Here is a 26532-nt window from a genome sequence, read left to right as displayed (position 1 = left end):
CCAGTTAAAATCTTCACGTGGAGGGATTGTCCTTTTCAAGTGGGGAATTGCACAAGAAAGAGGTCAAAACTTGACAGTGAAAAACCGTGGCTCAAGACTGGAAAAGGACCAGAAAAGTGACCACACGTGTCCAGAGAGACAAGTAAAGACTGTTCCCGCCTGCTGCTGTGATTGAAATGGCTGATTCATTACTGGTGGAGCAGCTAAAGACCGCAAGGACATCAGCGAAGCGTCAGTTTTCCCGTCTGGCCAATAATGTGCTACGAATGCATACAATGATGTCAAAAGAGGAGCTCAGAGACAATTTTAGGAAGCTCACTGCAGAAGCTGGCAAAGTCCTGGAAGCCAACGATGATGTAGAGGGGCAATGTATTGAAGAAAACTCTGATGCAGAGAAGTTGAGCGAGCAGCAGAAGTCTGACTTGGTCAAAACAGCCAAAGAGTGTGAGGAAAAACTGCAAGAGCTAAAGGACCTCATACAAAAGACATTGTGGGCCAATTTCGGGGAATATGAACTGACACAAGCAATTACAACAGCAGAGTCGCAAGCAGAAAACGTGGGAGCTGTGGACCCAAGTAAAAACCCAGATGCATATCTCTTCATGATCGGACAACTAGAGAATCTTGTGAAGGCTGCGAAGGAGGTGCATAAACATTGGAAGTGCTGGGCCCCCCCAGCAGAGCAACAACATTTCCAGAGTCGTATCAAAGACCTTGAAACTATCCTGCCAAATCTCACAATAAGACAAGCAGACTTTACAGGGGCACACGTTAGAGGAGAAACCAGCAGATTGAGTACTACTTCAAACAGTTCTGTGGCCACACCAGCAATTAAATTAAAGCCTGCTGCCCTCCCAAAGTTTTCTGGCATCCGCCGAGAGTTTCACCGGTGGAAAAAAGACTGGGAAGCGCTCCAGATGCAGGGAGAACCTACTGGATCCAGAGAGGTTAAAAAGTTCCAACTTCTCGACAGTGTGGATGAGAAGACCATACGAGACCTTCACCTTACAACTTACACAACTGCTGAGGAGGTTTTCCGGGTCTTGGAGAACCGCTTTGGAAATAAGACAACTATAGCCCTTGAGATAGTAGAAGAGCTCCAAAGACTCCAAGCAGTTAAAGGTAACCAGCCCAGGAGGATTGTTGAGCTCATCCAATCTGTAGAAAAAGCCCTGGTCGATCTGAACGAGCTTGGCAAGACCGGTGCTATAAAGAACCCTCTTGTAACAAAGACAATAGAGAGTAAACTTCCTGATGGCCTGAAGAAGGAATGGCTTCTTCATGTAGCTGGCAAAGGTGATGAAGCTGAAGAAGACAAGCGATTTGACTACCTCCACAAGTTTCTTCGAGGTCAAGAAGCCATCTATGAGAAGCTGGACCAACTGAGAGAGGAGGAACCAAAACCGAAATCTGAACCTCGGCAAGCTCGAACCAGAACCTCCACCCAACTAAGCGACCAGGCTCAAGGATGTGTGGTCTGCGGAGACTGCAAGCATAAGAAAAGGCTATTTTTCTGCCAAAAGTTTCGCACGCTTAAGCTGTCAGAGAAAAGAGATGCTGTCAGGAAGCTGGGAGCCTGCAAAAGATGCCTGGAGATTCACAAGGAAGGTGACTATTGTAAATCAGAGTTTCTGTGCAGGAGGCCAGACTGCATAGAACAGCGTGCTACAGAACACCACTATTACCTCTGCCCGAGAGCTGGTACATCCAAAGGGAATGTCGTCCAGAGGTCCAATAACAGCAAAGTGGGAGGTGACACAAGAGAGCGTTATACCCAAGCCCAAGAAGAGTTCATTAAAAGTCTCTCACCTGAATTTGCAGAGAAGTGTTGCAATGCCTTTTGCAACACTATAGCCAGAACCTCTCTTGTGTCCAACCAACCCAGTCTTCTAGCAGAGAATGGAATAGTGGAGTGGCCAGTCATCATGATGCTCTTAGAGGTCACGGCCAATGCAGGACAAAAAGTTGGGACTTTGATCGACCTGGCATCGGATACAAACTATATAACTCATGATGCAGCTGATCGTTTGAACCTTAGAAGTGAAGCCATAACCCTTGTTGTCCATGGTGTGGGAGGAATGAAAGTTCAAGTCACCACAAAACGGTACCTCCTAAAGATCCGGGTCCGCACAGAGCAAGGCAATGTCAGATCCCACCAACTCCTCTGCTATGGTTTGGACAGCATTGCAGAGATTCACAAACATGTGACAGCCAAAAGACTCCAAAAATTCTTTCCAGATGTCCCCCAAAATGAACTTGTTAGACCAAGACAGATACAGCTTTTGATAAGCCATAAGGAAGGGCGACTGGTCCCACAGAAAATACGCACCGTTGGGGACCTTGTACTATGGGATGGGCCATTGGGAAAGACAATTGCAGGGACACACCCTGGTCTGTTTGAAGAGGCTACAGTTACAGCACACCAGTCCAGAGCGCACTTCGCCAGATCCATGAGAGCAGCAGCATTGATGTATGAAGAACATATCTGCGCCAAACCTACCATCAAGTCTTCTTATTCTGCTATTTCCACTCGGGATTTTATTGAGTGGTGGAGATGGGATAGCATTGGCGCCCCCTGCACCCCAAAATGTGGAGGATGTCGCTGCGGCAGTTGTCAACTTGGTGGCAAAGAAATGACTCTGGCTGAAGAAAGGGAGCTGGAAGTTGTTAAGGATGGCCTGACTTATGTTGGTGCTGATGACCACAGTGATAGTCCACGCTGGCATGCAAGGAATCCATGGCTCATTGACCCATCTACATTGCCAAACAACATAAAAGCAGTGGAGGCAACCTTTCTCAGAACAGAGAGACAGCTCGCCAAAGAACCGCAGTGGAAAAAAGCCTATGGTGCTCAAGTCCACGAAATGGTTGACCGCCGGGCTGCAAGAAAGCTGACCAAAGAGGATCTAACCAACTGGAATGGACCTGTCTGGTATATTAGTCATCTTATCGCACCCAACCCCCACTCTGTTACAACTCCGGTAAGACTTGTCTGGAACAGCAGTCAGAAGTACAAAGGCCAAAGTCTCAATGACCTTCTGATGAAAGGCCCTGACGTTCTCAATCCGATTCGAGCTGTCCTCCTCAAGTTCCGCCAAGGCTCCTACGCCGCTCTAGGAGACGTCAGAAAAATGTACAATTCTGTGTGGCTCGAGGAGAGGGAAGTCCATCTACACCGGTTCTTGTGGCGGGATTCAGAGGGCGATGAGGTGGAACAATACGCCATAACCAGAGTGAATATCGGGGACAAGCCAGCAGGGTGCATAGCACAACTGGCCATGAGGGAGACGGCTAACCTGCCTCAATTCAGCCACCTCACAGATGAATGCCAAGTATTACATGAGCACAGCTACGTCGATGACATCTTGACATTCCACAACTGCCGTGAAAAACTCGAAGTCATCACAAAGAATGTGGAGCTGATTCTAAAAGCAGGAGGGTTTGCACTGAAGCCTTGGGTCTTCTCAGGCCAAAATAAAGGAGAAAGAGAAAAGGCATCACCAAATGTTGTTGTCCTGCCAAATCAGCTTAAGGAGGAAGACAACAAGGCGCTCGGTCTCGGCTACATTGTGGATGAAGACATGTTGCATGTCATGGTGAGGGTCAACTTCTCCAGGCGGAAGAAAAAGATGAGACTTGGGCAAGACTTACTGCTAGAAGAAGTACGAGCACAGACACCAGACCCGCTGACAAGACGTGAACTGCTGAGTCAAGTTGCTGGTTTGTACGACCCAGTTGGCCTGACAACGCCATCAAAGCAAAGAGGGGCTATCTTGGTCCGAAGGGCATTCCAAGAGGCAAAACCAAAGTGCAGCATGGTCAAGGACACATGGGACCTTCCCCTGTCGGATGAGCTCCGCAAAGATGCAATTGGAATTTTTGAGGAGTACGTCCAGCTAAGCAAAGTAATGTTCCCAAGAGCTCTTACTCCACCAAAGGCAACAACTGAACCAGTCGCTGTCACTTTTTCAGATGGCAGTGAAAGCTCCTATGGTGCTGTCCTCTATCTGCGGTGGAACTGCAACAAACAATTAACAATTCGACTAGTGGAGTCAAAAGCAAAGCTGACACCACTAGACCAGAAGGGGGATGCAGTCAAAGCGGAACTTTGCGGTGCAGTCTTTGCAAGCCGCCTGAAAAAGTACTTTGAACAGCATACCCAGATCCAGATAAAAAGGTGGTACCATTTGTTAGACAGTCAGACTGTTCTTGGAGCTATCCAGCGTGAAAGCTATGGATTTCAGACTTTCTTCGCTAATAGAATTGGAGAGATCCAAGAGAGCACACGGCTACAGGACTGGTGGTGGATCCCTGGACCACTCAACATAGCCGACATTATCACTCGAGGAGCTGGGCCAAAGGAACTTGATGCCCATTCAGAGTGGCAGCAAGGGCCAGAGTTTCTATATCTTCCAGAGAGCGAGTGGCCAATTATGTCGTCAAAAGATGTGTCTGTGACAGCTCGAGAGAGCATTAACAATATGCAAAAGAAGTCATTTGTGGCAGCACTCACCAGAGCCCGAGCGAAAATAAGTCTTCCAAGTCTTGTGGGACGATTTCCTGCTGGTGCAGCTGTCCTAAACTTGGTGGATGAGAGGCGCTTTAGTAGCCTAAAGTGTCTAATCAAGACTGTTGCTTTTATCTGGAGAGCCGCCAAAAAGTTTGGATCTGCAACAAAGTCCATCGAGACCCCAAAGTGGGAGGCGATTCCCACAAAAGGAGTTATCACCGCCACAGAACGTCAAGAGGCAATAAGAGACATCTATCTTGCTGCTCAAGAGGGGGTGACGTTCCCAACTACCACTACGGACCGCTTGGTTGTGTACAGAGAGCCAGAATCTGGGTTACTAGTCTGCGGTGGGAGAATCCATGGCTTCAGGGAGGATGGCGCTGCAGTTCCCCTTCTGCCTTTCAATGCATGGGTCTCTACTTTATTGGCACGGGAGGCGCACGAGGAGGGTCATGAAGGTGTGGCTGCAACCCTGCTGAAAATGAGGAGGAAAGCCTGGGTCATCCAAGGAAGGAAAATTTCCCAAAAAGTAGTGGATAACTGCCTTTTCTGCAAAAAGTCAAGAGCAAGAAGGTGCGAACAGGTAATGGCTGACTTACCTGCTGAAAGAGCCACACCTGCAGCTCCGTTCGAGTTCACTACAGTCGACCTCTTCGGACCGTACCTTGTCAAAGATGACATCAAGAAACGGGTCTCAATGAAAGTGTGGGGTGTCGTCTTCAGCTGTATGGCCAGCAGGGCAATTCATGCAGACCTGGTCAACACAATGTCGACAGAGAGCTTCTTGATGGCTTACCAACGCTTTACTGCAATTAGAGGGCACCCAAGAAAGATCTGGTCCGACCCAGGGACAAACTTCATCGGCGCCAAACCTGTCCTAAGAGAGCTGTACCAGTTCCTGGATGCTCAGAATAGAACTTCAATAGAAGAGATGTCGGCTCAAAAAGGTACCAAATGGGAGTGGACAATTCACCCTGCTGACTCACCTCACCGCAATGGGGCTGCTGAAGCCGCTGTTCGCATTCTCAAGAAGGCACTGCAGAGCCTGGGCAACAACACTGGCCTTAGCTACAGCGAGCTTCAGACAACACTACAACTTGCTGCAAACCTTGCCAACGAATGCCCAATAGATGCCAGGGTGCAGAGCCATGAAGAAAGCGTGCAGTATGTGTCACCCAACACACTTCTCCTGGGCCGAGCCTCTCCAAGCGGTGAGATCAGAACATTTGACTTTGCGAACTACCCTTACAAGAGACTCAGAGAGATGCAGAACCAGGTCAACAAGTTCTGGAGGTCTTGGAGCCAGCTTGCCGGCCCAAACTTATTTCTGAGAAGTAAATGGCACACTTCATATCGCAACGTTGCTGTCGGAGATATTGTCTGGTTGTGTGACCAAAATGCAATGAGGGGCCAATTCAAACTAGGACGGGTGATGAGCGTTAATCCAGATGCTAAGGGCATTGTTCGAGACGTGAACGTCAAAGTGGTCCAAAGCTCCTGCCTTCCTGTCACAAAACCCGCACTAAACCGACCATCGGCCAAAGTCCTGAAAGAAGCTACGCAAACAACAGTCCTGCACAGAGATGTTCGACGCTTGGTTGTCTTGCTACCAGTTGAGGATCAAACTCGGAGCTGACCGGCAGTATGTAGGTGCTGATTTACAATCTTTCCATCGGTTCCCGTGGGAAGATTGAGTGGGAGGTGTGCTGTCAAACTGCCTGGGAGCTCCTCAGTGGTGAAACTCCTCCTCCTTCAATCAGTGGTGAACCAGGTGGAACAAATCTTCCAGGCAATCTGGGCGTGCCAGCACCTGGCTCTGCTGTTGTCTTTAGAACGCAGTGAAAGGAGCATTTATAGCACCACAAGACCAAGGAAACTTCATCTATGTGATCAAGGTGACTGTGCAAGTCCAAGCCCTTCACAAAACTGTGAAAGACAGCCGGTAAGCGCCATATTGGCCATGCTTGACTATACTGACTTAAGCAGTGCACTGCTAATGATACTCTGGAAAACACAGACTCTTAACTCTTAACTTTGATAGGACTTTTGCAGTGGTATTTATAACTTCAAATGTTGTTTGTGTGGTATAAAGTAAGAAGAGCCAAATTCATTGTTGATAGAACTTGTTTGAAATGGTTAAAAGTAAGTTAAACTTTGTAGAAATCTTAGTAAACCAAGTTCTTAATTCAGTAACAAATGTATAGTCTGGAAAATCTTTGGCTAAAAGATGTAGGATTTGTCTGCTTAACTGCTGATTAGAAAATAAGTGTGGTTTTTTGCTACTAGAGGTATTTTGAATGTGTTTGGCTAAAATGCAAATTTGGATAAAAGTGTACTGATTCTGCTCATTTGATTAAAAATGGTGGGTTTCTATTTTGGGAAACATTTGCTTAACAGTGGAAACCTTGTATTTGATAATGGCAGAAATGTGTTTCTGAGGTGGATGTGGATAATTTTGTGTATTTAATTAGGCTGGCAACTCAAATAGTAACTTGTATTTGTCATCTCTTTTTTGAGGTTTTTCACCTGTTTACTGCCAACCAAAGAATGGTAAATAAAAGACAAGCAACTGATTCTATGGCTGTTTATTGAGTGAAATCCAGTTAAAATCTTCACGTGGAGGGATTGTCCTTTTCAAGTGGGGAATTGCACAAGAAAGAGGTCAAAACTTGACAACTATAGAGGACCCTACATAGAGCTATCTACATAGACACTATAGAGGACCCTACGTATAGTAACTACATAGAGACACTATAGAGGACCCTACGTAGAGCTATCTACATAGAGACACTATAGAGGACCCTACATAGAGCTATCTACAAAGACAGTATAGAGGACCCTACGTATAGTAACTACAGTGCAGAAGAGGAATGTGTTTTTTGAGTCCAGTATCCATGCCTCAGCAGCATCCCACACTCTGATCTGAAAGGGAAATGAGCTGTAATTGACAGGAGTCCTACTGTTCCCTGCCTCCCTGCTGAGAGTACAACAGAGCATCATTCTAATGTACAGTCTATCTGTATGGTGGGTGTTGAGACATTAAGAGAAACTGTAGTTAGATATGTAATCATAGGAATTAGCTCAGCATGCTAACTGCTATAACTTCTGTTTGGTTTAGAATCAGACATGATTCAGAACATTCTAGAACTCCATCAGCTTCCATTAGAATTATTGGAACTTACATAAATACATTTTCATTCATCAATGTTCTTGTTGAGACAACTAATTAATGTTTTCCCTGTTATTACTGCTGCTCTATGTAGATCTGTAGCTCTAGATCAGAGGAGATGGAACCTCTATAGTGTCTCTATGTAGATAGCTCTATGTAGGGTCCTCTATAGTGTCTACGTAGGGTCCTCTATTGTGGCTATGTAGACAGCTCTATGTAGGGTCCTCTATAGTGTCTAAGTAGATAGCTCTATGTAGGGTCCTCTATAGCGTCTCTATGTAGGGTCCTCTATAGTGTCTACGTAGGGTCCTCTATTGTGTCTCTGTAGAAAGCTCTATGTAGGGTCCTCTATAGTGTCTCTATGTAGATAGCTCTACGTAGGGCCCTCTATAGTGTCTACATAGGGTCCTCTATAGTGTCTCTATGTAGATAGCTCTATGTAGGGTCCTCTATAGTGTCTATGTAGATAGACACTAGAGGACCCTACATAGAGCTATGTAGATAGCTCTATGTAGGGTCCTCTATAGTGTCTCTATGTAGATAGCTCTATATAGGGCCCTCTATAGTGTCTATGTAGATAGCTCTATGTAGGGTCCTCTATAGTGTCTCTATGTAGATAGCTCTATGTAGGGTCCTCTATGTAGATAGCTCTATGTAGGGTCCTCTATGTAGATAGCTCTATGTAGGGTCCTCTATATTACCTTTTCCCTCAGTGTGTCGCTCTCCTCCTTGCAGGTGTTGAGTTGTTTCTTCCAGATCTCTACGTTAGCGGAGGACTCTGTTAGCGCGTCTACCAGCCGAGCATTACTGTCCCGTAGAGTCTGGAGTTCTGTCTCCAACTTCTTAGCATTGGTGTTACTGGGGGGGAGAAGAGAGAGAGATAGAGAGAAGAGAGAGAGGGGAAAAAGAGAGAGAGAGAGGGGGGGAGAAAGGAGGAGAGAGGAGGCGGAGAGTGAGGGGGGGGTGAGAGAGCGAAAGGGGAGGGGGGAGAGAGAGCGAAAGGGGAGGGAGGAGAGAGAGAGGATAGAGAGAGAGGGGAGAGTGAGAGGAGGGGAGAGAGATTGAGGGGGAGAGAGAGAGGAGGGGAGGAGAGAGAGTGAAAGGGGAGGGGGGAGAGAGAGAGGGGAGAGAGAGATTAATGTTTTCAACACAATTTAGGGTCAAAACCTACCAATGCATATAAAGTCACACGGTCCTTTCAGTGTGCATGGCTGTTCCTTACAGTGTGCATGGCTGTTCCTTTCAGTGTGCATGGCTGTTCCTTTCAGTGTGCATGGCTGTTCCTTTCAGTGTGCATGGCTGTTCCTTTCAATGTGCATGGCTGTTCCTTTCAGTGTGCATGGCTGTTCCTTTCAGTGTGCATGGCTGTTCCTTTCAGTGTGCATGGCTGTTCCTTTCAGTGTGCATGGCTGTTCCTTTCAGTGTGCATGGCTGTTCCTTTCAGTGTGCATGGCGGTTCCTTTCAGTGTGCATGGCTGTTCCTTTCAGTGTGCATGGCTGTTCCTTTCAGTGTGCATGGCTGTTCGTTTCAGTGTGCATGGCTGGTTGGTTGGGGTAAATCTAGCTCCATACTAACGAATGCAGACAAACCCGTACCACCGCTTTCTACAACATCATGTGTCAGATCATTCCCTGGCAGTTGGTTTACGTAACACAATCTTTCTTCGCTGCTCTTAGCAGTCTGTAGTCCATGGACTAAGACCTTCCATCTCTCTGCAGCAAGCGGATGTTGTTAGAGATTTGTAAAACTACCTGGAAAACCTCAAATGTGGCCTGCCATTATCACCACCTACTAGGGTCTTTAAGGTCTTTTAAGTTCACCTGAACTCAATGTTCTGTGGGTTCTCCATGTTCTATGATGTGTGTTGAAATGTTTACTGACCTCTGTTCCACGGTGGTCTTGAGCCTGTTGTTAACCCCCTCCCCCCTCTCCTGACCTACCTCTATCCCCCTCTCCTGACCTACCTCTATCCCCCCTCTCCTGACCTACCTCTATCCCCCTCTCCTGACCTACCTCTATCCCCCCTCTCCTTACCTACCTCTATCCCCCCTCTCCTTACCTACCTCTATCCCCCTCTCCTTAACTAACTCTATCCCCTCTCTCCTTACCTACCTCTATCCCCCTCTCCTTACCTACCTCTATCCCCCTCTCCTTACCTACCTCTATCCCCCCTCTCCTTACCTACCTCTATCCCCCCTCTCCTTACCTACCTCTATCCCCCTCTCCTTACCTACCTCTATCCCCTCTCTCCTTACCTACCTCTATCCCCCCTCTCCTTACCTACCTCTATCCCCCCTCTCCTTACCTACCTCTATCCCCCTCTCCTTACCTACCTCTATCCCCCCTCTCCTTAACTACCTCTATCCCCCCTCTCCTTAACTACCTCTATCCCCCCTCTCCTTACCTACCTCTATCCCCCCTCTCCTTACCTACCTCTATCCCCCCTCTCCTTACCTACCTCTATCCCCCCTCTCCTTACCTACCTCTATCCCCCTCTCCTTACCTACCTCTATCCCCCCTCTCCTTACCTACCTCTATTCCCCCTCTCCTTACCTACCTCTATCCCCCCTCTCCTTACCTACCTCTATCCCCCCTCTCCTTACCTACCTCTATCCCCCCTCTCCTTACCTACCTCTATCCCCCCTCTCCTTACCTACCTCTATCCCCCCTCTCCTTACCTACCTCTATCCCCCCTCTCCTTACCTACCTCTATCCCCCCTCTCCTTACCTACCTCTATCCCCCCTCTCCTTACCTACCTCTATCCCCCTCTCCTTACCTACCTCTATCCCCCTCTCCTTACCTACCTCTATCCCCCTCTCCTTACCTACCTCTATCCCCCCTCTCCTTACCTACCTCTATCCCCCCTCTCCTTAACTACCTCTATCCCCCTCTCCTTACCTACCTCTATCCCCCTCTCCTTACCTACCTCTATCCCCCTCTCCTTACCTACCTCTATCCCCCTCTCCTTACCTACCTCTATCCCCCTCTCCTTACCTACCCCTATCCCCCTCTCCTTACCTACCTCTATCCCCCCTCTCCTTACCTACCTCTATCCCCCTCTCCTTACCTACCTCTATCCCCCTCTCCTTACCTACCTCTATCCCCCTCTCCTTACCTACCTCTATCCCCCCTCTCCTTACCTACCTCTATCCCCCCTCTCCTTACCTACCTCTATCCCCCCTCTCCTTACCTACCTCTATCCCCCCTCTCCTTACCTACCTCTATCCCCCCTCTCCTTAACTACCTCTATCCCCCCTCTCCTTAACTACCTCTCCCCCTCCCTCCTTACCTCTCCCCCTCCCTCCTTACCTCTCCCCCTCCCTCCTTACCTCTCCCCCTCCCTCCTTACCTCTCCCCCTCCCTCCTTACCTCTGTTCCACAGTGGCCGTGAGTTTGTCATTCTCGCTCATCAGCGCTGCGGTCTCCGGTCCTCCGTGGGAGATCTTCTCATCATCCGTCCCATTGAAACTGGAGGCCTGGTTGGACGAGGGGGTCTCACGCCCCGACTCCTGGATGAGGGGGAGGAGAATTTATCATGGCATATACCAGAGGATGATTCTGCTTCATACAGCTGAGTCAGACTCCAGCCATCTGTAGTTATAGCAACAGTCAGATAGTAACAGCTAGTTAGTACTGAACAGCTCTGAATCACCATGTAACAGTCAGATAGTAACAGTCAGATAGTAACAGCTAGTTAGTACTGAACAGCTCTGAATCACCATGTAACAGTCAGATAGTAACAGTCAGATAGCAACAGCTAGTTAGTACTGAACAGCTCTGAGACACCATGTAGTTATAGTAACAGTCAGATAGTAACAGCTAGTTAGTACTGAACAGCTCTGAGACACCATGTAGTTATAGTAACAGTCAGATAGTAACAGCTAGTTAGTACTGAACAGCTCTGAGACACCATGTAGTTATAGTAACAGCTAGTTAGTACTGAACAGCTCTGTAACATCATGTAGTTATAGTAACAGTCAGATAGTAACAGCTAGTTAGTACTGAACAGCTCTGAGACACCATGTAGTTATAGTAACAGCTAGTTAGTACTGAACAGCTCTGAAACATCATGTAGTTATAGTAACAGTCAGATAGTAACAGCTAGTTAGTACTGAACAGCTCTGTAACACCATGTAGTTATAGTAACAGTCAGATAGTAACAGCTAGTTAGTACTGAACAGCTCTGTAACATCATGTAGTTATAGTAACAGTCAGATAGTAACAGCTAGTTAGTACTGAACAGCTCTGAAACACCATGTAGTTATAGTAACAGCTAGTTAGTACTGAACAGCTCTGAGACACCATGTAGTTATAGTAACAGTCAGATAGTAACAGCTAGTTAGTACTGAACAGCTCTGAAACACCATGTAGTTATAGTAACAGTCAGATAGTAACAGCTAGTTAGTACTGAACAGCTCTGAGACACCATGTAGTTATAGTAACAGTCAGATAGTAACAGCTAGTTAGTACTGAACAGCTCTGTAACACCATGTAGTTATAGTAACAGCTAGTTAGTACTGAACAGCTCTGAGACACCATGTAGTTATAGTAACAGTCAGATAGTAACAGCTAGTTAGTACCGAACAGCTCTGAGACACCATGTAGTTATAGTAACAGCTAGTTAGTACTGAACAGCTCTGAGACACCATGTAGTTATAGTAACAGTCAGATAGTAACAGCTAGTTAGTACTGAACAGCTCTGTAACACCATGTAGTTATAGTAACAGTCAGATAGTAACAGCTAGTTAGTACTGAACAGCTCTGAGACACCATGTAGTTATAGTAACAGCTAGTTAGTACTGAACAGCTCTGAGACACCATGTAGTTATAGTAACAGTCAGATAGTAACAGCTAGTTAGTACTGAACAGCTCTGTAACACCATGTAGTTATAGTAACAGTCAGATAGTAACAGCTAGTTAGTACTGAACAGCTCTGAGACACCATGTAGTTATAGTAACAGTCAGATAGTAACAGCTAGTTAGTACTGAACAGCTCTGAATCACCATGTAGTTATAGTAACAGCTAGTTAGTACTGAACAGCTCTGAGACACCATGTAGTTATAGTAACAGTCAGATAGTAACAGCTAGTTAGTACTGAACAGCTCTGTAACACCATGTAGTTAGTAACAGTCAGATAGTAACAGCTAGTTAGTACTGAACAGCTCTGAGACACCATGTAGTTAGTAACAGTCAGATAGTAACAGCTAGTTAGTACTGAACAGCTCTGTAACACCATGTAGTTATAGTAACAGTCAGATAGTAACAGCTAGTTAGTACTGAACAGCTCTGAGACACCATGTAGTTAGTAACAGTCAGATAGTAACAGCTAGTTAGTACTGAACAGCTCTGAAACATCATGTAGTTATAGTAACAGCTAGTTAGTACTGAACAGCTCTGAGACACCATGTAGTTATAGTAACAGTCAGATAGTAACAGCTAGTTAGTACTGAACAGCTCTGAAACATCATGTAGTTATAGTAACAGTCAGATAGTAACAGCTAGTTAGTACTGAACAGCTCTGTAACACCATGTAGTTATAGTAACAGTCAGCTAGTAACAGCTAGTTAGTACTGAACAGCTCTGAGACACCATGTAGTTATAGTAACAGTCAGATAGTAACAGCTAGTTAGTACTGAACAGCTCTGAAACATCATGTAGTTAGTAACAGTCAGATAGTAACAGCTAGTTAGTACTGAACAGCTCTGAGACACCATGCAGTTATAGTAACAGTCAGATAGTAACAGCTAGTTAGTACTGAACAGCTCTGAAACATCATGTAGTTATAGTAACAGCTAGTTAGTACTGAACAGCTCTGAGACACCATGTAGTTATAGTAACAGCTAGTTAGTACTGAACAGCTCTGTAACATCATGTAGTTAGTAACAGTCAGATAGTAACAGCTAGTTAGTACTGAACAGCTCTGTAACATCATGTAGTTAGTAACAGTCAGATAGTAACAGCTAGTTAGTACTGAACAGCTCTGTAACATCATGTAGTTAGTAACAGTCAGATAGTAACAGCTAGTTAGTACTGAACAGCTCTGTAACATCATGTAGTTAGTAACAGTCAGATAGTAACAGCTAGTTAGTACTGAACAGCTCTGAAACATCATGTAGTTATAGTAACAGCTAGTTAGTACTGAACAGCTCTGAGACACCATGTAGTTATAGTAACAGTCAGATAGTAACAGCTAGTTAGTACTGAACAGCTCTGTAACACCATGTAGTTATAGTAACAGTCAGATAGTAACAGCTAGTTAGTACTGAACAGCTCTGAAACATCATGTAGTTATAGTAACAGCTAGTTAGTATTGAACAGCTCTGAGACACCATGTAGTTATAGTAACAGTCAGATAGTAACAGCTAGTTAGTACTGAACAGCTCTGAAACATCATGTAGTTATAGTAACAGCTAGTTAGTACTGAACAGCTCTGAGACACCATGTAGTTATAGTAACAGCTAGTTAGTACTGAACAGCTCTGAGACACCATGTAGTTATAGTAACAGCTAGTTAGTACTGAACAGCTCTGAAACATCATGTAGTTATAGTAACAGCTAGTTAGTACTGAACAGCTCTGAGACACCATGTAGTTATAGTAACAGCTAGTTAGTACTGAACAGCTCTGTAACACCATGTAGTTATAGTAACAGTCAGATAGTAACAGCTAGTTAGTACTGAACAGCTCTGAAACATCATGTAGTTATAGTAACAGCTAGTTAGTACTGAACAGCTCTGTAACACCATGTAGTTATAGTAACAGCTAGTTAGTACTGAACAGCTCTGTAACATCATGTAGTTATAGTGACAGCTAGTTAGTACTGAACAGCTCTGAGACACCATGTAGTTATAGTAACAGTCAGATAGTAACAGCTAGTTAGTACTGAACAGCTCTGTAACACCATGTAGTTATAGTAACAGTCAGATAGTAACAGCTAGTTAGTACTGAACAGCTCTGAAACATCATGTAGTTATAGTAACAGCTAGTTAGTACTGAACAGCTCTGTAACACCATGTAGTTATAGTAACAGCTAGTTAGTACTGAACAGCTCTGTAACATCATGTAGTTATAGTGACAGCTAGTTAGTACTGAACAGCTCTGTAACACCATGTAGTTATAGTAACAGTCAGATAGTAACAGCTAGTTAGTACTGAACAGCTCTGAAACATCATGTAGTTATAGTAACAGCTAGTTAGTACTGAACAGCTCTGTAACACCATGTAGTTATAGTAACAGCTAGTTAGTACTGAACAGCTCTGTAACATCATGTAGTTATAGTAACAGCTAGTTAGTACTGAACAGCTCTGTAACACCATGTAGTTATAGTAACAGCTAGTTAGTACTGAACAGCTCTGAGACACCATGTAGTTATAGTAACAGTCAGATAGTAACAGCTAGTTAGTACTGAACAGCTCTGAAACACCATGTAGTTATAGTAACAGTCAGATAGTAACAGCTAGTTAGTACTGAACAGCTCTGAAACATCATGTAGTTATAGTAACAGCTAGTTAGTACTGAACAGCTCTGTAACATCATGTAGTTATAGTAACAGCTAGTTAGTACTGAACAGCTCTGAAACATCATGTAGTTATAGTAACAGCTAGTTAGTACTGAACAGCTCTGAAACATCATGTAGTTATAGTAACAGCTAGTTAGTACTGAACAGCTCTGTAACATCATGTAGTTATAGTAACAGCTAGTTAGTACTGAACAGCTCTGTAACATCATGTAGTTATAGTGACAGCTAGTTAGTACTGAACAGCTCTGTAAAACCATGTAGTTATAGTAACAGCTAGTTAGTACTGAACAGCTCTGAGACACCATGTAGTTATAGTAACAGTCAGATAGTAACAGCTAGTTAGTACTGAACAGCTCTGAGACACCATGTAGTTATAGTAACAGTCAGATAGTAACAGCTAGTTAGTACTGAACAGCTCTGAATCACCATGTAGTTATAGTAACAGCTAGTTAGTACTGAACAGCTCTGAGACACCATGTAGTTATAGTAACAGTCAGATAGTAACAGCTAGTTAGTACTGAACAGCTCTGTAACACCATGTAGTTAGTAACAGTCAGATAGTAACAGCTAGTTAGTACTGAACAGCTCTGAGACACCATGTAGTTAGTAACAGTCAGATAGTAACAGCTAGTTAGTACTGAACAGCTCTGTAACACCATGTAGTTATAGTAACAGTCAGATAGTAACAGCTAGTTAGTACTGAACAGCTCTGAGACACCATGTAGTTAGTAACAGTCAGATAGTAACAGCTAGTTAGTACTGAACAGCTCTGAAACATCATGTAGTTATAGTAACAGCTAGTTAGTACTGAACAGCTCTGAGACACCATGTAGTTATAGTAACAGTCAGATAGTAACAGCTAGTTAGTACTGAACAGCTCTGAAACATCATGTAGTTATAGTAACAGTCAGATAGTAACAGCTAGTTAGTACTGAACAGCTCTGTAACACCATGTAGTTATAGTAACAGTCAGCTAGTAACAGCTAGTTAGTACTGAACAGCTCTGAGACACCATGTAGTTATAGTAACAGTCAGATAGTAACAGCTAGTTAGTACTGAACAGCTCTGAAACATCATGTAGTTAGTAACAGTCAGATAGTAACAGCTAGTTAGTACTGAACAGCTCTGAGACACCATGCAGTTATAGTAACAGTCAGATAGTAACAGCTAGTTAGTACTGAACAGCTCTGAAACATCATGTAGTTATAGTAACAGCTAGTTAGTACTGAACAGCTCAGACACCATGTAGTTATAGTAACAGCTAGTTACTACTGAACAGCTCTGTAACATCATGTAGTTAGTAACAGTCAGATAGTAACAGCTAGTTAGTACTGAACAGCTCTGTAACATCATGTAGTTAGTAACAGTCAGATAGTAACAGCTAGTTAGTACTGAACAGCTCTGTAACATCATGTAGTTAGTAACAGTCAGATAGTAACAGCTAGTTAGTACTGAACAGCTCTGTAACATCATGTAGTTAGTAACAGTCAGATAGTAACAGCTAGTTAGTACTGAACAGCTCTGAAACATCATGTAGTTATAGTAACAGCTAGTTAGTACTGAACAGCTCTGAGACACCATGTAGTTATAGTAACAGTCAGATAGTAACAGCTAGTTAGTACTGAACAGCTCTGTAACACCATGTAGTTATAGTAACAGTCAGATAGTAACAGCTAGTTAGTACTGAACAGCTCTGAAACATCATGTAGTTATAGTAACAGCTAGTTAGTACTGAACAGCTCTGAGACACCATGTAGTTATAGTAACAGTCAGATAGTAACAGCTAGTTAGTACTGAACAGCTCTGAAACATCATGTAGTTATAGTAACAGCTAGTTAGTACTGAACAGCTCTGAGACACCATGTAGTTATAGTAACAGCTAGTTAGTACTGAACAGCTCTGAGACACCATGTAGTTATAGTAACAGCTAGTTAGTACTGAACAGCTCTGAAACATCATGTAGTTATAGTAACAGCTAGTTAGTACTGAACAGCTCTGAGACACCATGTAGTTATAGTAACAGCTAGTTAGTACTGAACAGCTCTGTAACACCATGTAGTTATAGTAACAGTCAGATAGTAACAGCTAGTTAGTACTGAACAGCTCTGAAACATCATGTAGTTATAGTAACAGCTAGTTAGTACTGAACAGCTCTGTAACACCATGTAGTTATAGTAACAGCTAGTTAGTACTGAACAGCTCTGTAACATCATGTAGTTATAGTGACAGCTAGTTAGTACTGAACAGCTCTGAGACACCATGTAGTTATAGTAACAGTCAGATAGTAACAGCTAGTTAGTACTGAACAGCTCTGTAACACCATGTAGTTATAGTAACAGTCAGATAGTAACAGCTAGTTAGTACTGAACAGCTCTGAAACATCATGTAGTTATAGTAACAGCTAGTTAGTACTGAACAGCTCTGTAACACCATGTAGTTATAGTAACAGCTAGTTAGTACTGAACAGCTCTGTAACATCATGTAGTTATAGTGACAGCTAGTTAGTACTGAACAGCTCTAACACCATGTAGTTATAGTAACAGTCAGATAGTAACAGCTAGTTAGTACTGAACAGCTCTGAAACATCATGTAGTTATAGTAACAGCTAGTTAGTACTGAACAGCTCTGTAACACCATGTAGTTATAGTAACAGCTAGTTAGTACTGAACAGCTCTGTAACATCATGTAGTTATAGTAACAGCTAGTTAGTACTGAACAGCTCTGTAACACCATGTAGTTATAGTAACAGCTAGTTAGTACTGAACAGCTCTGAGACACCATGTAGTTATAGTAACAGTCAGATAGTAACAGCTAGTTAGTACTGAACAGCTCTGAAACACCATGTAGTTATAGTAACAGTCAGATAGTAACAGCTAGTTAGTACTGAACAGCTCTGAAACATCATGTAGTTATAGTAACAGCTAGTTAGTACTGAACAGCTCTGTAACATCATGTAGTTATAGTAACAGCTAGTTAGTACTGAACAGCTCTGAAACATCATGTAGTTATAGTAACAGCTAGTTAGTACTGAACAGCTCTGAAACATCATGTAGTTATAGTAACAGCTAGTTAGTACTGAACAGCTCTGTAACATCATGTAGTTATAGTAACAGCTAGTTAGTACTGAACAGCTCTGTAACATCATGTAGTTATAGTGACAGCTAGTTAGTACTGAACAGCTCTGTAACACCATGTAGTTATAGTAACAGCTAGTTAGTACTGAACAGCTCTGAGACACCATGTAGTTATAGTAACAGTCAGATAGTAACAGCTAGTTAGTACTGAACAGCTCTGAGACACCATGTAGTTATAGTAACAGTCAGATAGTAACAGCTAGTTAGTACTGAACAGCTCTGAAACACCATGTAGTTATAGTAACAGTCAGATAGTAACAGCTAGTTAGTACTGAACAGCTCTGAGACACCATGTAGTTATAGTAACAGCTAGTTAGTACTGAACAGCTCTGAAACACCATGTAGTTATAGTAACAGTCAGATAGTAACAGCTAGTTAGTACTGAACAGCTCTGAAACACCATGTAGTTATAGTAACAGTCAGATAGTAACAGCTAGTTAGTACTGAACAGCTCTGAAACACCATGTAGTTATAGTAACAGCTAGTTAGTACTGAACAGCTCTGTAACACCATGTAGTTATAGTAACAGCTAGTTAGTACTGAACAGCTCTGAGACACCATGTAGTTATAGTAACAGCTAGTTAGTACTGAACAGCTCTGTAACACCATGTAGTTATAGTAACAGTCAGATAGTAACAGCTAGTTAGTACTGAACAGCTCTGAAACATCATGTAGTTATAGTGACAGCTAGTTAGTACTGAACAGCTCTGAGACACCATGTAGTTATAGTAACAGTCAGATAGTAACAGCTAGTTAGTACTGAACAGCTCTGAGACACCATGCAGTTATAGTAACAGCTAGTTAGTACTGAACAGCTCTGTAACACCATGTAGTTATAGTAACAGCTAGTTAGTACTGAACAGCTCTGAAACATCATGTAGTTATAGTAACAGCTAGTTAGTACTGAACAGCTCTGAGACACCATGTAGTTATAGTAACAGTCAGATAGTAACAGCTAGTTAGTACTGAACAGCTCTGAGACACCATGTAGTTATAGTAACAGCTAGTTAGTACTGAACAGCTCTGTAACACCATGTAGTTATAGTAACAGCTAGTTAGTACTGAACAGCTCTGAGACACCATGTAGTTATAGTAACAGTCAGATAGTAACAGCTAGTTAGTACTGAACAGCTCTGAGACACCATGCAGTTATAGTAACAGTCAGATAGTAACAGCTAGTTAGTACTGAACAGCTCTGAGACACCATGTAGTTATAGTAACAGCTAGTTAGTACTGAACAGCTCTGTAACACCATGTAGTTATAGTAACAGCTAGTTAGTACTGAACAGCTCTGAAACACCATGTAGTTATAGTAACAGCTAGTTAGTACTGAACAGCTCTGAGACACCATGTACTTATAGTAACAGCTAGTTAGTACTGAACAGCTCTGTAACACCATGTAGTTATAGTAACAGTCAGATAGTAACAGCTAGTTAGTACTGAACAGCTCTGAGACACCATGCAGTTATAGTAACAGTCAGATAGTAACAGCTAGTTAGTACTGAACAGCTCTGTAACACCATGTAGTTATAGTAACAGCTAGTTAGTACTGAACAGCTCTGAGACACCATGTAGTTATAGTAACAGTCAGATAGTAACAGCTAGTTAGTACTGAACAGCTCTGTAACATCATGTAGTTATAGTAACAGTCAGATAGTAACAGCTAGTTAGTACTGAACAGCTCTGAAACACCATGTAGTTATAGTAACAGTCAGATAGTAACAGCTAGTTAGTACTGAACAGCTCTGAAACACCATGTAGTTATAGTAACAGTCAGATAGTAACAGCTAGTTAGTACTGAACAGCTCTGAGACACCATGTAGTTATAGTAACAGCTAGTTAGTACTGAACAGCTCTGTAACACCATGTAGTTATAGTAACAGCTAGTTAGTACTGAACAGCTCTGAAACACCATGTAGTTATAGTAACAGCTAGTTAGTACTGAACAGCTCTGAGACACCATGTACTTATAGTAACAGCTAGTTAGTACTGAACAGCTCTGTAACACCATGTAGTTATAGTAACAGTCAGATAGTAACAGCTAGTTAGTACTGAACAGCTCTGAGACACCATGCAGTTATAGTAACAGTCAGATAGTAACAGCTAGTTAGTACTGAACAGCTCTGTAACACCATGTAGTTATAGTAACAGCTAGTTAGTACTGAACAGCTCTGAGACACCATGTAGTTATAGTAACAGTCAGATAGTAACAGCTAGTTAGTACTGAACAGCTCTGTAACATCATGTAGTTATAGTAACAGTCAGATAGTAACAGCTAGTTAGTACTGAACAGCTCTGAAACACCATGTAGTTATAGTAACAGTCAGATAGTAACAGCTAGTTAGTACTGAACAGCTCTGAAACACCATGTAGTTATAGTAACAGTCAGATAGTAACAGCTAGTTAGTACTGAACAGCTCTGAAACACCATGTAGTTATAGTAACAGCTAGTTAGTACTGAACAGCTCTGAGACACCATGTAGTTATAGTAACAGCTAGTTAGTACTGAACAGCTCTGAGACACCATGTAGTTATAGTAACAGCTAGTTAGTACTGAACAGCTCTGTAACACCATGTAGTTATAGTAACAGCTAGTTAGTACTGAACAGCTCTGAGACACCATGTAGTTATAGTAACAGTCAGATAGTAACAGCTAGTTAGTACTGAACAGCTCTGTAACATCATGTAGTTATAGTAACAGTCAGATAGTAACAGCTAGTTAGTACTGAACAGCTCTGAAACACCATGTAGTTATAGTAACAGCTAGTTAGTACTGAACAGCTCTGAAACACCATGTAGTTATAGTAACAGTCAGATAGTAACAGCTAGTTAGTACTGAACAGCTCTGAAACATCATGTAGTTATAGTAACAGCTAGTTAGTACTGAACAGCTCTGAAACACCATGTAGTTATAGTAACAGTCAGATAGTAACAGCTAGTTAGTACTGAACAGCTCTGAAACACCATGTAGTTATAGTAACAGCTAGTTAGTACTGAACAGCTCTGAAACACCATGTAGTTATAGTAACAGCTAGTTAGTACTGAACAGCTCTGAAACACCATGTAGTTATAGTAACAGTCAGATAGTAACAGCTAGTTAGTACTGAACAGCTCTGAAACACCATGTAGTTATAGTAACAGTCAGATAGTAACAGCTAGTTAGTACTGAACAGCTCTGAAACACCATGTAGTTATAGTAACAGCTAGTTAGTACTGAACAGCTCTGAAACACCATGTAGTTATAGTAACAGTCAGATAGTAACAGCTAGTTAGTACTGAACAGCTCTGAAACATCATGTAGTTATAGTAACAGCTAGTTAGTACTGAACAGCTCTGAAACACCATGTAGTTATAGTAACAGTCAGATAGTAACAGCTAGTTAGTACTGAACATCTCTGAAACACCATGTAGTTATAGTAACAGCTAGTTAGTACTGAACAGCTCTGAAACACCATGTAGTTATAGTAACAGTCAGATAGTAACAGCTAGTTAGTACTGAACAGCTCTGAAACACCATGTAGTTATAGTAACAGCTAGTTAGTACTGAACAGCTCTGAAACACCATGTAGTTATAGTAACAGCTAGTTAGTACTGAACAGCTCTGTAACACCATGTAGTTATAGTAACAGTCAGATAGTAACAGCTAGTTAGTACTGAACAGCTCTGAGACACCATGTAGTTATAGTAACAGTCAGATAGTAACAGCTAGTTAGTACTGAACAGCTCTGAAACACCATGTAGTTATAGTAACAGTCAGATAGTAACAGCTAGTTAGTACTGAACAGCTCTGAAACACCATGTAGTTATAGTAACAGTCAGATAGTAACAGCTAGTTAGTACTGAACAGCTCTGAAACACCATGTAGTTATAGTAACAGCTAGTTAGTACTGAACAGCTCTGAAACACCATGTAGTTATAGTAACAGTCAGATAGTAACAGCTAGTTAGTACTGAACAGCTCTGAAACATCATGTAGTTATAGTAACAGCTAGTTAGTACTGAACAGCTCTGAAACACCATGTAGTTATAGTAACAGCTAGTTAGTACTGAACAGCTCTGAGACACCATGTAGTTATAGTAACAGTCAGATAGTAACAGCTAGTTAGTACTGAACAGCTCTGAAACATCATGTAGTTATAGTAACAGTCAGATAGTAACAGCTAGTTAGTACTGAACAGCTCTGAGACACCATGTAGTTATAGTAACAGCTAGTTAGTACTGAACAGCTCTGAAACACCATGTAGTTATAGTAACAGCTAGTTAGTACTGAACAGCTCTGAGACACCATGTAGTTATAGTAACAGCTAGTTAGTACTGAACAGCTCTGAAACACCATGTAGTTATAGTAACAGCTAGTTAGTACTGAACAGCTCTGAGACACCATGTAGTTATAGTAACAGCTAGTTAGTACTGAACAGCTCTGAAACACCATGTAGTTATAGTAACAGTCAGATAGTAACAGCTAGTTAGTACTGAACAGCTCTGAAACACCATGTAGTTATAGTAACAGTCAGATAGTAACAGCTAGTTAGTACTGAACAGCTCTGAAACATCATGTAGTTATAGTAACAGTCAGATAGTAACAGCTAGTTAGTACTGAACAGCTCTGAAACACCATGTAGTTATAGTAACAGTCAGATAGTAACAGCTAGTTAGTACTGAACAGCTCTGAAACATCATGTAGTTATAGTAACAGTCAGATAGTAACAGCTAGTTAGTACTGAACAGCTCTGAGACACCATGTAGTTATAGTAACAGTCAGATAGTAACAGCTAGTTAGTACTGAACAGCTCTGAGACACCATGTAGTTATAGTAACAGCTAGTTAGTACTGAACAGCTCTGAGACACCATGTAGTTATAGTAACAGTCAGATAGTAACAGCTAGTTAGTACTGAACAGCTCTGTAACATCATGTAGTTATAGTAACAGTCAGATAGTAACAGCTAGTTAGTACTGAACAGCTCTGAGACACCATGTAGTTATAGTGACAGCTAGTTAGTACTGAACAGCTCTGAGACACCATGTAGTTATAGTAACAGCTAGTTAGTACTGAACAGCTCTGAAACACCATGTAGTTATAGTAACAGCTAGTTAGTACTGAACAGCTCTGTAACACCATGTAGTTATAGTAACAGTCAGATAGTAACAGCTAGTTAGTACTGAACAGCTCTGTAACACCATGTAGTTATAGTAACAGCTAGTTAGTACTGAACAGCTCTGAGACACCATGTAGTTATAGTAACAGTCAGATAGTAACAGCTAGTTAGTACTGAACAGCTCTGTAACATCATGTAGTTATAGTAACAGCTAGTTAGTACTGAACAGCTCTGTAACACCATGTAGTTATAGTAACAGCTAGTTAGTACTGAACAGCTCTGAAACACCATGTAGTTATAGTAACAGTCAGATAGTAACAGCTAGTTAGTACTGAACAGCTCTGAGACACCATGTAGTTATAGTAACAGTCAGATAGTAACAGCTAGTTAGTACTGAACAGCTCTGTAACATCATGTAGTTATAGTAACAGCTAGTTAGTACTGAACAGCTCTGTAACACCATGTAGTTATAGTAACAGCTAGTTAGTAACAGCTAGTTAGTACTGAACAGCTCTGTAACACCATGTAGTTATAGTAACAGCTAGTTAGTACTGAACAGCTCTGAAACACCATGTAGTTATAGTAACAACTAGTTAGTACTGAACAGCTCTGTAACACCATGTAGTTATAGTAACAGCTAGTTAGTACTGAACAGCTCTGAAACACCATGTAGTTATAGTAACAACTAGTTAGTACTGAACAGCTCTGTAACACCATGTAGTTATAGTAACAGTCAGATAGTAACAGCTAGTTAGTACTGAACAGCTCTGAAACACCATGTAGTTATAGTAACAGCTAGTTAGTACTGAACAGCTCTGAGACACCATGTAGTTATAGTAACAGTCAGATAGTAACAGCTAGTTAGTACTGAACAGCTCTGAAACACCATGTAGTTATAGTAACAGCTAGTTAGTACTGAACAGCTCTGAGACACCATGTAGTTATAGTAACAGTCAGATAGTAACAGTTAGTTAGTACTGAACAGCTCTGAAACACCATGTAGTTATAGTAACAGTCAGATAGTAACAGCTAGTTAGTACTGAACAGCTCTGAGACACCATGTAGTTATAGTAACAGTCAGATAGTAACAGCTAGTTAGTACTGAACAGCTCTGAGACACCATGCAGTTATAGTAACAGTCAGATAGTAACAGCTAGTTAGTACTGAACAGCTCTGAAACATCATGTAGTTATAGTAACAGCTAGTTAGTACTGAACAGCTCTGAAACACCATGTAGTTATAGTAACAGTCAGATAGTAACAGCTAGTTAGTACTGAACAGCATGTAGTTATAGTAACAGTCAGATAGTAACAGCTAGTTAGTACTGAACAGCTCTGAAACACCATGTAGTTATAGTAACAGTCAGATAGTAACAGCTAGTTAGTACTGAACAGCTCTGAGACACCATGTAGTTATAGTAACAGCTAGTTAGTACTGAACAGCTCTGTAACACCATGTAGTTATAGTAACAGTCAGATAGTAACAGCTAGTTAGTACTGAACAGCTCTGAAACACCATGTAGTTATAGTAACAGTCAGATAGTAACAGCTAGTTAGTACTGAACAGCTCTGAAACACCATGTAGTTATAGTAACAGCTAGTTAGTACTGAACAGCTCTGTAACACCATGTAGTTATAGTAACAACTAGTTAGTACTGAACAGCTCTGAAACACCATGTAGTTATAGTGACAGTCAGATAGTAACAGCTAGTTAGTACTGAACAGCTCTGTAACACCATGTAGTTATAGTAACAGTCAGATAGTAACAGCTAGTTAGTACTGAACAGCTCTGTAACACCATGTAGTTATAGTAACAGCTAGTTAGTACTGAACAGCTCTGTAACACCATGTAGTTATAGTAACAGCTAGTTAGTACTGAACAGCTCTGTAACACCATGTAGTTATAGTAACAGCTAGTTAGTACTGAACAGCTCTGAAACATCATGTAGTTATAGTAACAGTCAGATAGTAACAGCTAGTTAGTACTGAACAGCTCTGAGACACCATGTAGTTATAGTAACAGTCAGATAGTAACAGCTAGTTAGTACTGAACAGCTCTGAGACACCATGTAGTTATAGTAACAGCTAGTTAGTACTGAACAGCTCTGAGACACCATGTAGTTATAGTAACAGTCAGATAGCAACAGCTAGTTAGTACTGAACAGCTCTGAAACACCATGTAGTTATAGTAACAGCTAGTTAGTACTGAACAGCTCTGTAACATCATGTAGTTATAGTAACAGTCAGATAGTAACAGCTAGTTAGTACTGAACAGCTCTGTAACATCATGTAGTTATAGTAACAGCTAGTTAGTACTGAACAGCTCTGAAACACCATGTAGTTATAGTAACAGTCAGATAGTAACAGCTAGTTAGTACTGAACAGCTCTGAAACACCATGTAGTTATAGTAACAGTCAGATAGTAACAGCTAGTTAGTACTGAACAGCTCTGAAACATCATGTAGTTATAGTAACAGTCAGATAGTAACAGCTAGTTAGTACTGAACAGCTCTGAAACACCATGTAGTTATAGTAACAGCTAGTTAGTACTGAACAGCTCTGAAACACCATGTAGTTATAGTAACAGCTAGTTAGTACTGAACAGTTCTGAGACACCATGTAGTTATAGTAACAGTCAGATAGTAACAGCTAGTTAGTACTGAACAGCTCTGAAACATCATGTAGTTATAGTAACAGTCAGATAGTAACAGCTAGTTAGTACTGAACAGCTCTGAAACATCATGTAGTTATAGTAACAGTCAGATAGTAACAGCTAGTTAGTACTGAACAGCTCTGAAACACCATGTAGTTATAGTAACAGTCAGATAGTAACAGCTAGTTAGTACTGAACAGCTCTGTAACACCATGTAGTTATAGTAACAGCTAGTTAGTACTGAACAGCTCTGAGACACCATGTAGTTATAGTAACAGTCAGATAGTAACAGCTAGTTAGTACTGAACAGCTCTGAAACATCATGTAGTTATAGTAACAGTCAGATAGTAACAGCTAGTTAGTACTGAACAGCTCTGTAACACCATGTAGTTATAGTAACAGTCAGATAGTAACAGCTAGTTAGTACTGAACAGCTCTGAGACACCATGTA

The 26532-nt window shown here is 42.0% G+C and overlaps 2 protein-coding genes across 4 annotated transcripts in view; one reads left to right on the top strand and one right to left on the bottom strand.

Annotated features, from left to right (window-relative positions):
• homer2 (homer scaffold protein 2) overlaps nucleotides 1–26532 on the bottom strand; it is a 127952-nt gene that overhangs the window by 33937 nt on the left and 67483 nt on the right. For all 3 annotated transcript variants that reach the window (XM_071400559.1, XM_071400560.1, XM_071400557.1), the window contains exons 5-6: nucleotides 11051–11190; nucleotides 8381–8537 (exon numbers count right to left, since the gene is read on the bottom strand). In XM_071400559.1, the coding sequence (XP_071256660.1) occupies nucleotides 8381–8537; nucleotides 11051–11190 (297 nt within the window). The remainder of the gene's footprint in view (nucleotides 1–8380; nucleotides 8538–11050; nucleotides 11191–26532) is intronic.
• LOC139575530 (uncharacterized) lies at nucleotides 118–7083 on the top strand. Its single transcript, XM_071400556.1, has 2 exons — nucleotides 118–6452; nucleotides 7028–7083. The coding sequence occupies exon 1, from the start codon at nucleotides 177–179 to the stop codon at nucleotides 6144–6146; it is 5970 nt and encodes a 1989-aa protein (XP_071256657.1). The 5' UTR covers nucleotides 118–176; the 3' UTR covers nucleotides 6147–6452; nucleotides 7028–7083.

The sequence above is a fragment of the Salvelinus alpinus genome, chromosome 5, assembly GCF_045679555.1.
Source record: "Salvelinus alpinus chromosome 5, SLU_Salpinus.1, whole genome shotgun sequence".
NCBI classification, from domain to species: domain Eukaryota; kingdom Metazoa; phylum Chordata; class Actinopteri; order Salmoniformes; family Salmonidae; genus Salvelinus; species Salvelinus alpinus.
Note: the sequence above shows the minus strand (reverse complement) of the source record. Positions and strands in the feature narration are given on the sequence as shown.